The sequence below is a fragment of the Lipophrys pholis genome (genome assembly GCF_963383615.2).
Source record: "Lipophrys pholis genome assembly, chromosome: 3".
Taxonomy (NCBI): Eukaryota; Metazoa; Chordata; class Actinopteri; order Blenniiformes; family Blenniidae; genus Lipophrys; species Lipophrys pholis.
Window position 1 is genome coordinate 23,457,723 of NC_137627.1, and position 15,668 is coordinate 23,473,390.

General features: G+C 39.5%; 1 protein-coding gene across 1 annotated transcript in view; it reads left to right on the forward strand.

Moving 5' to 3' along the window:
- mark4b (MAP/microtubule affinity-regulating kinase 4b) overlaps positions 1-12,100 on the forward strand; it is a gene marked incomplete at its 3' end in the record, with an annotated part of 64,775 nt that extends 52,675 nt beyond the window's left edge. Inside the window, exons 15-17 of the mRNA XM_080459046.1 lie at positions 1,072-1,350; positions 8,012-8,056; positions 11,767-12,100. Of these exons, the coding sequence (XP_080315172.1) occupies positions 1,072-1,350; positions 8,012-8,056; positions 11,767-12,100 (658 nt within the window). The remainder of the gene's footprint in view (positions 1-1,071; positions 1,351-8,011; positions 8,057-11,766) is intronic.
- Positions 12,101-15,668: the final 3,568 nt, after the last annotated feature.

Genomic DNA, 15,668 nt, shown 5'->3' on the forward strand with positions numbered 1-15,668 from the left:
CTTCTGTAAGTTCTGCAAGTCGACAAGATAAAAAAACTGAAACAACGATCCAAAATTCATCAATAAAATAAATATCATGGTAACTGAGCAGCAGGAACCTGCGGGGGGGTTCAAGCTTTTATAGGTGGATAGTAGTTAAATACTGTTCTGAATGAAATGTTACATTGTTTACATGTTGTAACTACTGTCTGCATGTTGAGAGTTTATTTTAGTTGTGCTTATGCTTGTTTACATCCAGATTATCAAGCTTCTTTGTCCCACTAGCTGAACCCTCATGATTGAATCAGTCACTAGACCAGGGGTCTGTAACCTGCAGCTCTGCAGCCACATGTGGCTCTTGAGCTCCGCTGTAATGGCTCCCTGAAGCTGTCAGAAAATGTAACGGTTAAAAAAGTTATTACCTTCATTTTATTTGTACATTGTACAGGTTTGTTTTTTTTTGTTTGTTTTTTTTAAAGGACTCTTCTCCTCTGGCCAAAATAGCTGAAAAACGGTAGAGCAGCCAAACTGGCCAAAATTGCATCGACAAAAAAAAGTTGGAAAAGGCTAAAACGGAAGAAATTCCAACAAAGTAGTTTAGTTTATTTATTGACTTCATTATAAAAATAAAAAGTAATAAAATAATCATTGTAATATAATATCTCAATTCATCATTTCTATTGAAAATAAACTGCAAATATCAAACAAAATGACTATGAAGCCACAGTGGCCTACATTAACCACTCTCACAAAATGTATTATTTAAACACTAAAGGAGAAAGAAAGAGGTACTTTTTATTTCCTGTTACTAGTTTTCTAAAGACCTGAATATTAACTGTAATTTCTCTCATAACCACCGTGAATGTAGCTTATGTTTCTGTTTAAAGCTTATTTTAAAAAAAAAATAAATAAATGAATACAGGAGTGGGTCCTTGAACCTGGTGGCAATACTTCATTTTTAGAACAAGTGCAACGTTTATTCTGAGTGACTACGAGACTGAAAAAGTGACTCGGTCATAAAACAACTTGACTGTTTTAATTCAGTTTTATGAAATGGTCTTAACCCCCCTGTCTTCTCTCCCTCTTCTCCAGCTCCTTATCCCACCGTCTCCCCCCGGCCTCCCCCTCCACCCACAGCATTGCCGGCGCCTCTGGAATCTCCTCCTCCTCCTCCACGCCCTCCTCCCGCCTCTCCCGGGGATCCACGGTGCGGAGCACTTTCCACGGGGGGCAGATCAGGGACCGCAGGCCCCCGTCTCACGCGCCCCCAGCGTCCCCGACGCCGTCCCACGACGCCGTCCCGCTGCCCCACGCCCGCACCCGAGCCACCTCCAACCTGCTGAGCAAAATCACCTCCAAGCTGACTCGCAGGTAAGGGGAGAAGCCGGGAGCGCAGGAGGAGAGAGACGAGCTCGCTTTAGCTTTAGCTTAAGCTTAAAGGTACAGTGTGGGCAATCAAGTAATTCCACTGCTGTCCATTAGGTGGCAGCAGTGAGTTTTGGCGGCTTGTGGTGTATTTTCTGATTAATCTGCCATTTTTCTAACTGTAGCCCTCACATACGTTGATATCGGTGGAAAGACTTCAGGATAGTTGTTTTCTTAAATTTGCTCATTTCTAAAGAAAACTAATGACATGCTGTACTTTTAAAGAAGTATTTCTCCTGTTGGGATTTACAACTTAACATAAAACTGGAGAGATAACGAAGTTCATGTTTGATTTTTATGGCGAAACAGTTCCAGTGACGTGGCGGCTGATTGTCTCTGCGTGCCGACCGGCTTGCAGCGGGAAAAGTGCAGCTCAATTTTAACAAATGTTTGAGATCATTGGGCTAACAGTGCGGCCTCTCACCGTTTCCTCCTTAACCAGTACTAACCTACCAGCCTTCCTCCTCTAATGACTGAGCTTTACAGGCGTCAGAAGGTCTCCTCCTCACCATCAGACCTGGGTCCAACAACTCGCACAGAAGAGGTGTTTGACAACCTCGATCTGTAGGACGCAAATGGCATAAAAAAGATTTGATCAGTGATACAGACTCTGTAGTGTAGCTGTGTTGCGTCGCCCCGGAGCTCCCCTCAGCTCATTTGCATAAAGTCGGACACAGACAACTTTATGCAAATAAGGAGCGGGTAACGAAGGTCTGATGCGTCAGGAAACTTTCATCAAAAGTCTAAACTAGCAGTAGTGGAACCAACATGAGGACCGATTCAGCAACTGCACAGCTTATTTACCCTAACCCTTATTTTTTGCTGAAATGTTTTAGTAATAATAGAGAAAGTTTGAGTCCGAGCCACCTTGTTGGTTTGGTTTGATGTACAGGAGCAGACGACCCCCGCAACGCGTTTGTCCAATCAGGTGCTGCACGTAACCTAGAGTCGTGCTACATGCTACATGCTAAAGAGTTTCGGGGCTCACACACTAGCGATGCTACATGCTACACATGATCAGAGTATAACTGAGCGTGTGGCGGCACACAGCGAGCTCGGTTCCTAGAGCAGTGCGTAGTTGGACGCTACACTGTATTTAGAGCAAATCATTTCTTCGCAATACTCAACGGCTTCGCTGCTTGTTTTCCTTGATATCTTGAAGTCTTAGTGATGTCTTCATGGAAAGCGAAAGGTGTGTGATACATTTTTCCAGATATGAGCCTTGTCTTATTGGATATTCAGCCCAATTCTTGAATTGATTCCAGCCTAACGTAATTTGTAGCCTAGAGTCACGCTGTGTCCATGTATCTGTGCGAAGAGAAGCTGTCGGCCCCAGGTCTGCTGCTCAGGAGGATTCCTGTTGGTCTTGGATGGTTCTTCTCAGCTGCTTGTTGTTGCTTTATCTGTTTGTTTGTTTGATTCTTTAACAACTTTGGCTTTTTCTTGCCAGTCACCTGCCAATCTTCTGTTCTTCCTCCTGAACTACTCTACATGCTGTTTTACTCTGTTCTCCTACCTGTGCTTCTCGGTCACTCTCCCCCCCCCCCCCCCCCCCCCCCCCCACCGGTTCACTCACTCGTCTCTCATCAAATGTCTCTCTGACTCTTTGGTTTGTTTGTTTTTTTCCCTCCATTCCTGTCATGCTCTCTTCACCTCCTTCTCTTCTTCCTTTCTCTCTCTCTCTCCTCCTAGGGTCACTCTTGACCCTTCTAAACGTCAGAGCTCAAACAAGTCCATGTCGGGCTGCACCCTCCCACAGGGGACAAAAACAGTTAGTAAGTCTTCCTTTCCCATGTTTTCTGGCTGCTTCTGTCTGTCTGTCTGTCTGACTGACTGACTGTCTGCTTGCCTGCTGCCCCCCCACCGTGATGCCCCACCCCCCACCCCTCATTCACTGTCTGCTGCAGGTCCGAGTTCCATCACACAGACTTGATGAGGGCAAAGCTGCTCTGCAGGAAGGAATTTATTCAAAGGTTTAAAGACTGAATCCAGCTTGCAGGGTTGAGTTGGGTGAAAAATGCCTGCGTTAAGGTTTATATAGCTCATTTCATACAAAAACACTACAAGTAACAATGGCATTTCTTCAAGGTTTTTACTCATGCAGCTTCTTTTAAAGGTCCCCTATTATGCAAAGCTGACTCTCTAGTGGTTTTCTAACAGTAATATGCGACCCTATAGCTTGTATGATGCCCCAGAAGTGAAGAAAATCCGTCATCGATTTCTCTTGCTGCATTTTTAAGTGGATGTGTGCGCATACAGACAATTCAGAGATTTTCCTTTCATGACAACATACAGGGAAATAACCACTCCCTCTGATCGTGGATACTCACTTTGATCCTCCCACAGGGAGATAAAATCTTATGTATCACATCTACACTCTCAAAATGAAGTTATGTACACATTATTAGGACAGGACACACTGATAATATGAAAACAGAATGCAGTAAGTATTTCCCCTTTATCTGCATAAACTAAATTAACTGCAATACTCCGTATTAAGTAACTAAAATTGGTTACTAATCTTCAGTCTGGTAACTAGTGAAAATCACTTTTTTGTTCTAGTAAAATTAAGTACAATATTTTAAAGATAATTAAAAAAATTTTTACCTAATAATCTGATTATTTGATGATTGTTCAATAGTTACAATTGTGTAATCTGTTTCAAACACTTTCATGTGGTTACATCAGTCAGGATTCTCATTATGGCAAAATGATATAGAAATAATAAATATGTTGGTTCAGATATTAATGTTTTTGTTTCCTCAAGTGATATTGCTACAAGCTGCTGTGGAGTGCAGGAAAAATATCTGATTGGATTGATTGTGGTTCCTTTTGTTTGTGCAGCTTAAACTGATGAAACCAATATTGAAGTGTCCTTAAAAGGTTGTGTGCTCAGCGTAATCCTGCAGGAACTCTGCGGTGAAATAGTCTTCTGTCATCTGACAGCACGCAGACAAAAACACAGCTGATTCCTTTAGAGTCGACTGCTGTGATGCTTCTTCATCACGCCTCAGGTTCTCCATGCTTGTACAGATTAAACACGTCATTAATTGACATTTTATGAGAAACATTGAGGAGACGGCTCAGTCTCCCACAGATGTGTGGAAACTTAGTTTAGATTGAAGGTTTCTTGCTGTGGAGCAGCTTTAACTGGACTTCCAGCATGTTTGTAAAACTCTGACCAGCAGCTGTCTGCCTGTGTGTCTGTCTGCTTGTCCGTCGGTCCGTCTGCCTGGGCTTCACGCTGTAGCTCTCACTGAGAGGCTGTAGGTGGAGAAGCATCATTACTTCCTGCTTCCAGGAAAACGCACATTGAATAGTGGAGCAAATAAAAGGGTCAACGTAGTTTTTTCTACGGGGGTTTGAAGATTTCTGTGATGTTAGTAGAGATCTGTGTTCATGTGCGTGTGCACGTGCGTGCGCGCGTAGACTTTACTGAGTCATGTAATCAACACCATATGTTTGTTCATGCTGTTAAGAAGTGAGCCGTCCTGCAGCTCGACTGGGTAATCAGAGGTGGCAGACAGGAAAAGTTGCCGGGGGGACGACGACGATTAGTCTCTACCTTTAAGAAACACTATTCAATCATTGTTAATGTTGGTTATTTACACTGAATCACAGCCGCCAGCATCAGGTCGACACGGGGGGGGGGGGGGGGTCATTACAGTAATACTATTTACAATATTTTTTTGCCATTAGAAATAGATTGAAAGGTCCCACATTATGCACAATACACTTCCCAATGGTTTCCTAACAGTAATCTGTGTGCAGGAATTAAATAATGTCTGTCATCTCCCTCACTTGTTCAACTTTTTAGTGAATGTGTGCTCAAACAGGCGATTCAGAGGTTTTCCCTTCATGACATCATGCAGGGAAATAACCCCTCCCTCTGGTAGTGGATACTCACTTTGACCCCCCCACAGATAGATAAAAACTTACACAGATTACTGATATAGTGAATAAATTCAGGATAAGATGGAAAACCGTAACAGTTAACTGTCCAGTTAGCAGCAGCTAGCTTTAGCTACTTACTAGTAACTATAAAAACACACTAATTATTCTGAAACGTCCTGCTGCAGCCGCAGAGTCTGCAGAAAATCCACTGTAAACATTAGAGCATCGTACCGGAAAGCCGAGTGTTCTCCAGGGTTGGCAGATCAGACTCACTGCATCCAGCCCAAACACGACATAAAACCCACCCACCTCAATAAAAAACAACCCAAATCTCAACCTTTGTTGAAACTCATGATAAAACTGCAAAACTATTGTTTTTTTTCTTCCACCCAGATAGAGGGGGATGTCGTAGCCTAAGATCTGTTTCACGGTCGCCCAGATTTTTCCCCACAACAGATTAATTTTAGGCCAAGTCCAACAGATATGGGAGTGATTGGCATTCAACTGGATATTATGTATTTTCAAGCATTTCCCATGAACTTGCAGGTGAAGGTGAAAAGGTTCGACATGAGGTTTGAACCAGTGGCATTAAAAGTGCACTGCACATGTCTGAGCCCTTTGCAGGAGGAGCAGATGCTCGTTAGAAACCGCTCGCTGTCATCCTGACTGAGTGACCCAGCATCAGTGCCGCTTTAAATCAGGATTAGTTATGTAACCCAGATTTATCCTTCTCTCACACTGGGATCTTAACACAGCTCTCCTTTAAGATGCAGGCAGATTGTTCTGCTGCACTGTTGCTTCTCGTCCTCGTCCTCCTCTTCCTCCTCCTGTCGGCCACTAACACACGGAATATGTGTTCGGTCTGCAGAGGTGGTGAAAGTTCTCACGATTGTCACTGAAGTAGTTCAGAGACGAGCCGAGTGAAAAGACACTTTAGACTTTTTACTTTCAAGTAACAAAGTTGACTCTGCTCTTACTCTTTTAATAATGTACTTTTATATGCACATGTGACGCGTAATAACGTCTCATTATGATGAAAATAAGCATTTCTCCGGCTGTTTTTTAAAAAAAAGTAATAGTGGCAGCAGTCAGGGTTACAGTTTTTAATCTGGGAGGAATCCCCTCCATCTGCTGGTTGGTTATTCCTGAACCCCGAGGTGTTTCCTGCTGATTATCTGAGAGGATTAGCTGGACTGGCACTGTATTCTAAAGGGACGTGACGCGTTCAAATGCAACACACAGTTCAGGTATTCAGTTAGTTCTTCACTGCAGCAGATTTTAATTTAAGCATAAAAATGTTTTTGAAGAGGATTTTCAGCATCTATAATAATATAACACATCTATAAGATTATATAGAACCTCCTGCAGTTTAGTAAAACCATGACTCTTGAAAGGGAAATGCAGCAGCGGCCCCTAGTGGCTGAAGAGGTAAGCTTCATTAAGAGGCGTGCTCCTTCTGGATTTAGAAGAAAAGATATTTGACAGTCAAAGTGATTTCAAGCTCTTTAAACTTATTAAAATACTTTGCAGCGTGACCATTTTAACCCCATATTACAGAAGGTTAATTAAGTTTATTTCATGATTGAGATTTAAAGATGCTGTTTTAGGCCAATCAATACACAATAAAATCCATTTCAAATGATAATTGAAAAAAAAAAAACCCTGAAGCAGTTATTTTGCAATAAAAATGTCTAAAGACCAACAATTTAATATCTTAATGCCCTGCAAAAGACAACAACACAATTATTACTCACTAGACTCACGATATGAAGTGAATACAACCAAATATTTTGTGATAGCATTTAATATTCTTCATTTTATAGAGATAATCAAAGCTAAGTAGAAACATATCTCAATTTGTCATCTGTATTTCGAGTACTATTTATACAGTATTTGTTGATATATTTTTTTGCATTTTAGCTGTTTTCAATGCTATTCTGACTAACTTAATATTTTCAAAATGAGCAATCATCTTTAAAAATGCATTAATCATGTGTAAATGTAATAATTTACAAATACTTGCATTGCTGTAATTAAGGAGTATTTTGATAATGTTTATTTTCAGGAGTATTTTATGCCAGAATTTTTTTTTTTGCACATACCCAAGTGCAATTTACAGCATGTAATCTACTGAGTGCAGCCACACTTTGAATCGATATTCGTTTATTTCATTTAAAAAACTTTTTTTTAATCAATTGTCTATACTTTTATTTCTGTGAGAAATGAGTTTTGAACATAGATATTCAATAGTTGTCGATAAAAAGTAACGAATATTATAAATGAGGTTTGAGAAGAATAGTTTTAAATTTGAGGTCATAAGTTTTATCTTTTTAATTTATCCAAGATAGACAAACTGAACTGCAGTTCCCCAGTTTTCTGGACCCGCCCTTGTTTGTTAGAGGTAGAAGTGGCGTTTCCCCTTCAGATCTGCAGATTTCTCCTTGAAACGGACAGATTTGTGCGTCTCATCATCAGATGTGTGTGTCTGTGTGCATCCTGACGACGTCCACATCTCGGTGTGTCGCATCCATTCGTAGTTCGTCGGCGTGGCCTTGCCGGTCCATCAGTGGTTCAGACGATCGTCCTGTGTTTTGATTGGTTGATATCAGGTGGGGAGGGAGGGAAGAGGGAGGGAGGGGGAGAAAAGTAGTAGGTGAGGGAGGGAGAAACAGGCCGATTGATTCCTAACAAATACGTTTGTCTTCTTCTTGAGGGTCACAGACGAACCTGAGAGAATCAGCAGATCTCCGGTCACAAGGTGAGAAAACTTCATTTCTTCTTCACAATGTTTTTTCTGTGCTCCAGTTAATGGGCAGAGGCCTTTGAGAGACACTCGTCATGTTTCACTATACTGGCAGACTTATTGTTTTACTAAGAATTAAAACTGAAGTAGATGTATCACTTAAAATGTAGTTATGACGTATTTATTCTGGAGCACTGTGGCATGCAAACATTCAGGGTTGTGTAAAAAAAACAATGTGACAGTAGGTTAATTTAATGAAGTTGTTTTCATATTGACCCCTTTAGGAACATCTCGGGTCATTTAAAAGAAGCCTTCCTGAAACTGTATTCATTGAACTCATTGATAAATCGATTAATAGTTTCAACTTATGTGAATTTATCTTGGCTGCAGTGGCGCCTGAATGCAAAGATGTGAACAAAATATTTTGAAAAGAAATTGAAAATCTATGAAATAATAAAAAATAACTGCATAATGAAATAAAAAGTACAAAATGTTCCAGCTGAAATTAATCTGAAAATACGAATTGAACCTAAAAATTGAAAAATTACATAAAAGTAGAAAGTCACCCGATAGAGCACAGACCTTCCAATATGTTTGTAGAACCGAGTTTGCATCACTAGCATGTTAGCCATTAGCTTATATCAATGCTAACTCGGTAGCTCAGGGAGCTACATCGATTTGTGAAACCTGACTTGTCGATATGGAAGCGGCTCAGCTACCAAGCTACAGAAATGCTGCAAGGCTTTCTGGGAGATGTATTAGTACTGTTATTACGAAAACATTTCAAAGGAAATGTAGTGATAAGATGAAAGGAGGTAAATGTGACTTTTTTTTCGCAGTTTTTGGGGATTTTTTTGAAAACTGTTTGCCCTTAATGTCCCTTAATCTAATCATTTTGTCCTTGGATGATGACAAATCATCCCTGAAATTTTCATGCAATTCAGGTGAGTAGTTTTGAAAAAAGTTGGGAAAATACATACATACTTACAAACCTCCGTTGGTCGTCCAATTTTCGTTGACAAAAGTAATAACTGAAAAACAATGGAGACTTGGTAGGAGCAAGATGAAGAATACAAGAGAATGTACAGTAAGCAAAAACAATTTTGAAAACAATAAAATAAAATAGTTTTAAATACAAGTAAAATAATTCAATAATGGCATTGAATACAACATTTCAATAATTATATTTAATACATTTAGCTATGGGAAACATAAAAAATATAATCAAATATGAGTCATTAATTTGGGGAATTTTTAGTCTTTTCTATTTTGTTCTGTCACAACTTCAATGATAAACAATAATACGAATAGGTTATTAATAATCACAAATACGAGTTGATACAAAATCTAAATGAATGAAATACTTCATAATAATCGAACTAAATAGATCATGTAAAACTAAATAGGAAAATTTCTATTTCTATATATATATATACAAATAGAAATGTCGACAATGAGAATGTAGACAAAAAAAATGTGATGTGAGGAAATTTAGAAATCAAAAAATATAAAATATTTAGAGGCATATCTGTAAACTACTAATTGTGTGTTGGGACAGAATCGACTGTCAAGAAATATTTGTGGGACAAAACACAAGTCTGTCATCGGCAAATAATCCCTTATGTAGCACAAATAAAGAATTGAAAAGGGCAATAGTATACAGTATGAGTGGCCCTACAATAGAACCCTGGGGGACGCCATAATTGATGGATTTGTTTGATGATTTCTGGTCGTTCACGTTGACGTTCTTCCACTGTGTGACTGAAAGTCTGGTGTCCTCCCTCTTAGCCTCGGCTGCTCCAGCTCAGTCTGTGGTTAAAACCAGCAGGTAACAGCAGGCTAGCGTTAGTGAACACGCTGTGGTGACTGGTGGTGTCTGTGCTAGCTGATCCCCAAACGTAGAAGTCATGTGTGACGACACGAAGACGGGAGATACATTCCAGGGTTTTTCTGTCGTTTTAATTCACCATTCTTCCTCAGCAGGTCAATGTGTAGATATTTGTGTTAGAAAATGATGTTTTGAGGATGTGCTTTGTTTTGGTAGGATATATGTCTTTTTAACTATGAAATATGATGAGCCCCAGTGAGACGCATAAAGCCTTTAAAACTGACCGTTTGGGATATTTCTACATTTTCTGAGCAACCGCTAACACATGTTTGTTTCTATCTATTTGCTGATAAAAGTCTGATTTCTAAATTTAATTGAAATATGATCAATCACACTCTCACAGTTCAGAAAGCTTTTTTAAAATGTAGAAGTAATGAAGCCTGGGCGTTATACTGGGTATCCCACAAGTCACATGCGTACGGTAGTTGTTGATGGTAGTTGTACCCTTTGTTGTGTTGGTCTGTTTGAATCTGCATTATTGGATAAAATCAGCAAAGATGCACAAGAAGTCGACCACAATGAACAACAGCTCATCAAAACAATAACTTTTTAATACGATATTTTTACTGAGTGTAACTCCTCGCCTCTCCGCTGTCATCCTGTTTTATTATCACAATAATTAACTGCTGTAAAGTTTGTTTTGTTTGAACGTTTGTCAGTGTTTGCAGGATAAGAATCATCCTGATGTTCAATATATACATTTTGTTTATATCTCATTATTTATTGATAGATTGGTATTTACTTTAGTTGATGAAATAGCATTAAAAACTACAACCAATAGGATTACTATTGCCACAACGCATCAGTAGGTTAAAACTAACCTGCCTCACGACGGTCTAAACCAGCTCACGCTCCCTATTCGTGGGTAAACAATCCAACGTTTGGTGAATTCTGCTTCACAATGATAGGAAGAGCCGACATCGAAGGTTCAAAAAGCGACAACCGCAGTCGTTTCATATATATGTTTAAAAAATGACGACCTTTTTAAATAGATCTACTTACTTGTCTTATACGTATTTATACATTTGTCTGTATCAGTGATCCAGAGAGACATTTTGGTGTCTTTCCACCAAATTGAGTTTAACTGAAAAGCAAAACACATTGGACCATTAAAATGTGACAAAAGCTTGTAAAGTACAGTTTTGATGTTTTATGCTGCAACATTGAAGTTATGATGGTCAACATTTCATTTTCAGCTGTTTTTGAACCTAATTTTAGAGGTTTCACTTTTCTTTTTCAGTAATTCTTTGTAAAGAATTTTGACTTCTTAGTGATTTTAACCAATTTGGTTTGCGGGTTCATTTTGTTTTCCTTTTCATAATTCTCATCATTTCAGGTTTATGTTTATTCATGAATAATTTAGTGAAAGCGTCACAGAGCAGCTAAAGAGCTACATGTTGCAGAGCTTTGGTACAAACAAAACTTACTCAGACTTTAAACTACATTTATGTAAAGAAGCTTTATTCATTATGAGAGGAGTGAAAATACTCAAGCAGCAGGGGGCGACAAAGAGCAGCGTGTGAGTCCGTCACTCAGATCCTAGAAAACTTCACACATCTCATAATAACTTATTTGATAGATAGACATTTCAATGCACGGTCAACGATAATACACACAAAAAAAACATTGTTTAGTGTTTGGTTGTAAAATGCAATAATATGTGATATTAATTGTCTTTTTCTCTCCTCCTCTCCTCCCATACATTCACACTCAATTATTCACTCATGATTTTCCTTCTTTACTCTCCTTGTCTTCTCCTCTGCTGCTTTTCAAATCTTAAACTCTTCCACACGCCTTCACCATGTTGCATCGCCCCCCCTCCCCCTCCCACCTGCAGTCGCCATCTATCTGGGCATCAGAAAGCGGCCGAGCCCCGGACCCCCCGATGCGGCTGGGATGTGAGGGTGCGCAGCCCCCGCGACCCGGCCGAGGTGGTGCTCGCGCTGCGCGAGGCGGCGCAGGGCTGCGGCTGCCAGGTCCACCTGGCGGGGCCTTTCCTCCTGTCCTGCACGCACGGAGCGGCCGGCGCCCGCGTGGCCTTCGAGGCCGAGGTCTGCCAGCTGCCCAGCGGGCTGGGCCAGAGCAGTGGCGTCCGGTTCAAGCGCCTGTGGGGGGCGCCGCTGGCCTTCAGAGACATCGCCACCAAAGTGTCCAAAGAGCTGGAGCTCTGAGGGCGAGCGGGGGTGGGGCAGAGCGACGGTGGGCAGGGGGAGGGGGAGGACGGCTGAAGAGACGGCGCCTCCGCCTCTTCATCCCTCCTCCTCCTCCTGTGTGGTGAGCCATGCCTCACCTCCGACAGAGACCCTCTCCTCCTCGTGCCGCCATTCACAGCCAGACAAACGGGTGCACAGCTTACGATGACCTTTGACCTTGGAGCTGTCAGTGACCTCTGACCTCTGCTTCGCTCACGTCTCCACCTCCATCTCTCACACTCACACACACACACACACACACACACACACACACACACACACACACACACACACACACACACGCACGCAGACATTTTGTTTTTCATTACTTCACATTTGATGACGGTGAGAAACTCCGTCATTGTTGTTGTTGACATTGTTGTTCCTGTTGTATCATATTTGTCATCATTCCTTTTTGAAGAGCTGCTATTTAAAGAAAGGTTTTCTTTTTTTTTTTTTCCTTTTATTTACTATGAAATTTGCTCTCTTTGACCCTTTTGGAAACGTGCAGACACTTGACGGCAGAAGTCACGTATTTAAAAGTGAGTCCGGTTTGACCTCCGACCTCGAGGGAGACATGCAGAAATGCAGAGATGTGATGTGACGGAATGACAGAAGAGAACCTGCAGGTTTTAGTCAGATTTTGGTTGAAAAAAAAATTTAAATAGACTAGCAGAATCTCTACCCTCCTGATTAGCTGAATTTTGTTATTATGATAGTTTTTAATGGAAGGTCCTCTTACAGTCGGTAAATGTTTTATTTTTCTCCCGGCAGGAATCATGAGTGTTCTCACAAATCAGGAGGCTTCAGATGCTCCCTTCTTTGTCCCAGTGCCACATTGAACAACCACATTCAGCAGGTTTAGTTTATTTCTGTCAAAACAAATCAATGAAAATCAGTCATCATGAAGCCACCGTGTCATTCAACAAATGCACATTTTAATCCACTAAAATTGAAATGAATGTCTTCAGCACATATCATGTTTGACCCGATGTATCGGTTTTATTTTTGAAAGCTTTTTTTTTTTTTTTTTTTACCAAATCTGGTTTGGTCTGAGAGAAATTTACCGCAGTTTGATACAAAACTTCCCAAATATTCACAATTTATTTCATTTTAACAAATACGGAAACAAATTGGAAAAACCCAATTAAATTTTTTTAAAAATCTATATTTTCTTACATTAACATACAGAAAAAGTTTTCTTTGTGGAATATTTGGAATGAACATTAAAAACTCACAATCCTCCAGTTTAGTTTGTGTCTGGAGGCAATGTGACTGATTTATTTCATGAATATTTGACTGAACAATTATTGCCGATTGCGCCAAAAAACATCCCTGAACTTTGAAGAATTCTAGGGAAATTACTTTACAGCTGCATCTCAAAAAATTAGAATACAATCAACAAGAAACCTCATGATTTTACTGAATTTTCTCAAATATTTTACTTGAACATTTCAAGCCATTTTGTTTCATTAATAATAATTTTAACTGATTTATCATTGAAATCAAACATATTTTTTCTCAAATACTGAGAGTATTTCTTTAAATGAGAAGCTGTTCCTTTCTTTTAAGCAATGGATGTAATTATCACATCAAATTTATAAAAAAAAAAACTTGAAAGTTTTAAGTTTATCAGTTGATTGACTTTTAAATGATATTCAGATTTTTTGAGATGCACATTGTTCAGTGAAATCATGATAGAATGAAAATAAGACTCAAAATTGAAAAAAATAAAAAAAGGCAATCAAACCAAACAACCAATTGAATATATTCAGAAATTTTCCTGTTGGCTGTGTCAAGTTTACTAGTTGGACATAATCTAAGTGGTTCCTTCCTGCTCCTGGAGCTTTAAACACAACAAAAAATTGACTTTAGATTTTTATATTTTTTTTTTTTTCGACGGGGAAAGGATTACTGTTAATCATAAAAACTGGACTGAAGGTTGAAAAAGTGATTTAATATTCAATATAATCATTTTCAATTCTCTTTCGTTGAACTACGCTGACGTGTTTCTGTGTGGAGGCACTACTTTCTTTAAACGTGATCTTCAGGCATTTCCATTAGAATAATTTCATAATTTCTCACCTGGCACCATTACTGTCGCTCTGACTTGTTGAGGGAGCGACGCTCTCCTCCAGTGAAGTGCAATACAGCAACAACACCAAGAGACAAACTTGAATATGTGCTGATTTATTACTAGCAGGGCTCTTTTATTAGTTTTTTGTTGGGGTTTTTTTTGTTGTTGTTTTTTTTTTTTATGAAATTGAGCACTTTTTCTTTGCTTTTGCATCCAGTTTGTCTTCATGCTGTACTGGCAGCACGTTTTTTTTTTTTTCCTTACAAGTTTTCTCACTTTTTTGGCATTGTTCTTATTTTTCATGTTGTCTTGAAGGAATTGTTGCCCTCTCAGATAAATTAGAAAGCCTTGTTTGCCTCAGTTACATCAGTGGTTCTCAAAGTGTGGGGTGAAATCTGGCGTTCAGGGAGACGCCTTTTCCTAGCAAAGCCATCGACACGAGGAGGTCTGCAGACCACATGCAACCCTTACACACATTTACAGCCCTACAAATTGTTTCATACGTTCTTGGAGTAAAAAAGTAATTTGGACTGTATTTTAACCTGATTTAGCCTCTAATTAATGTATTGAATTTAAAGTTTAATTAAAATCTTCATATATATCCATGTCAGTCACAATTTGGCACTCAAAGTACGCTTTCTATAAATAAAAGTTGCACAATGTTTGCCACATTTGCTGTATTTTTTCCAGAAAAAAATATTTAAAAGAATGAATATGTGGAGCATAAAACAAAAGTTTATGTTAAAACATGAACTTTTATTACTAAAAAATAAGCTTTAGTGTCAAACTATAAGTGTAGCACTATTCGCAGAATCTATTTGAATACCTAACATGTATGATTACAAAGTATTAATGTCAAATCCGTCGGAAAAATCTATTGTTTAACCACAAATTAACTCTTAACACACTTTGAGAACCCCTGAATTATCTGTATTGACTTGGGGAAATGACTTTTTTGTGGTAAGGACAAGCAGAGGAGACTTCATGTTCACAGGTAAATGTGCCGTTTGTGACGCCACACGTGTCGTATTTAGGTACAAATTGAGTTTTTGATCAGTTGAAATACCAAATTTCAGCTGAACTCCAGTCTTGCGATTTCAATATACTCTTTTATTTCCCCCCCCAGTATTACATTTGTTTATTGTGCTTTAACCTCTGCTACACTTTTTTTGCACACTGTCGATGCAGCCCCGCCCCCTCCTATCTGTCGTCCAATCCGGCTGCAGCACTGCTTAGAGGTATATGACTGTTGACCAATCAGATTCAAAATACTGCTGTGAGAGGTTTATGACTGTTAACTAACCAGACTCCTGTAATTCCAACACTTTGAAAACGAGACAGTGGTTGTTGATGGGAAATCATCTTAATCTTTCCTCAGTTAAAAACTTTGCTGCCTGTTGCAAAAGAAAACGAGTAAAGAAAAACTTAACAAATAGAGTCCAACAAGTGCTGCAGCAACGCCTCCGAACT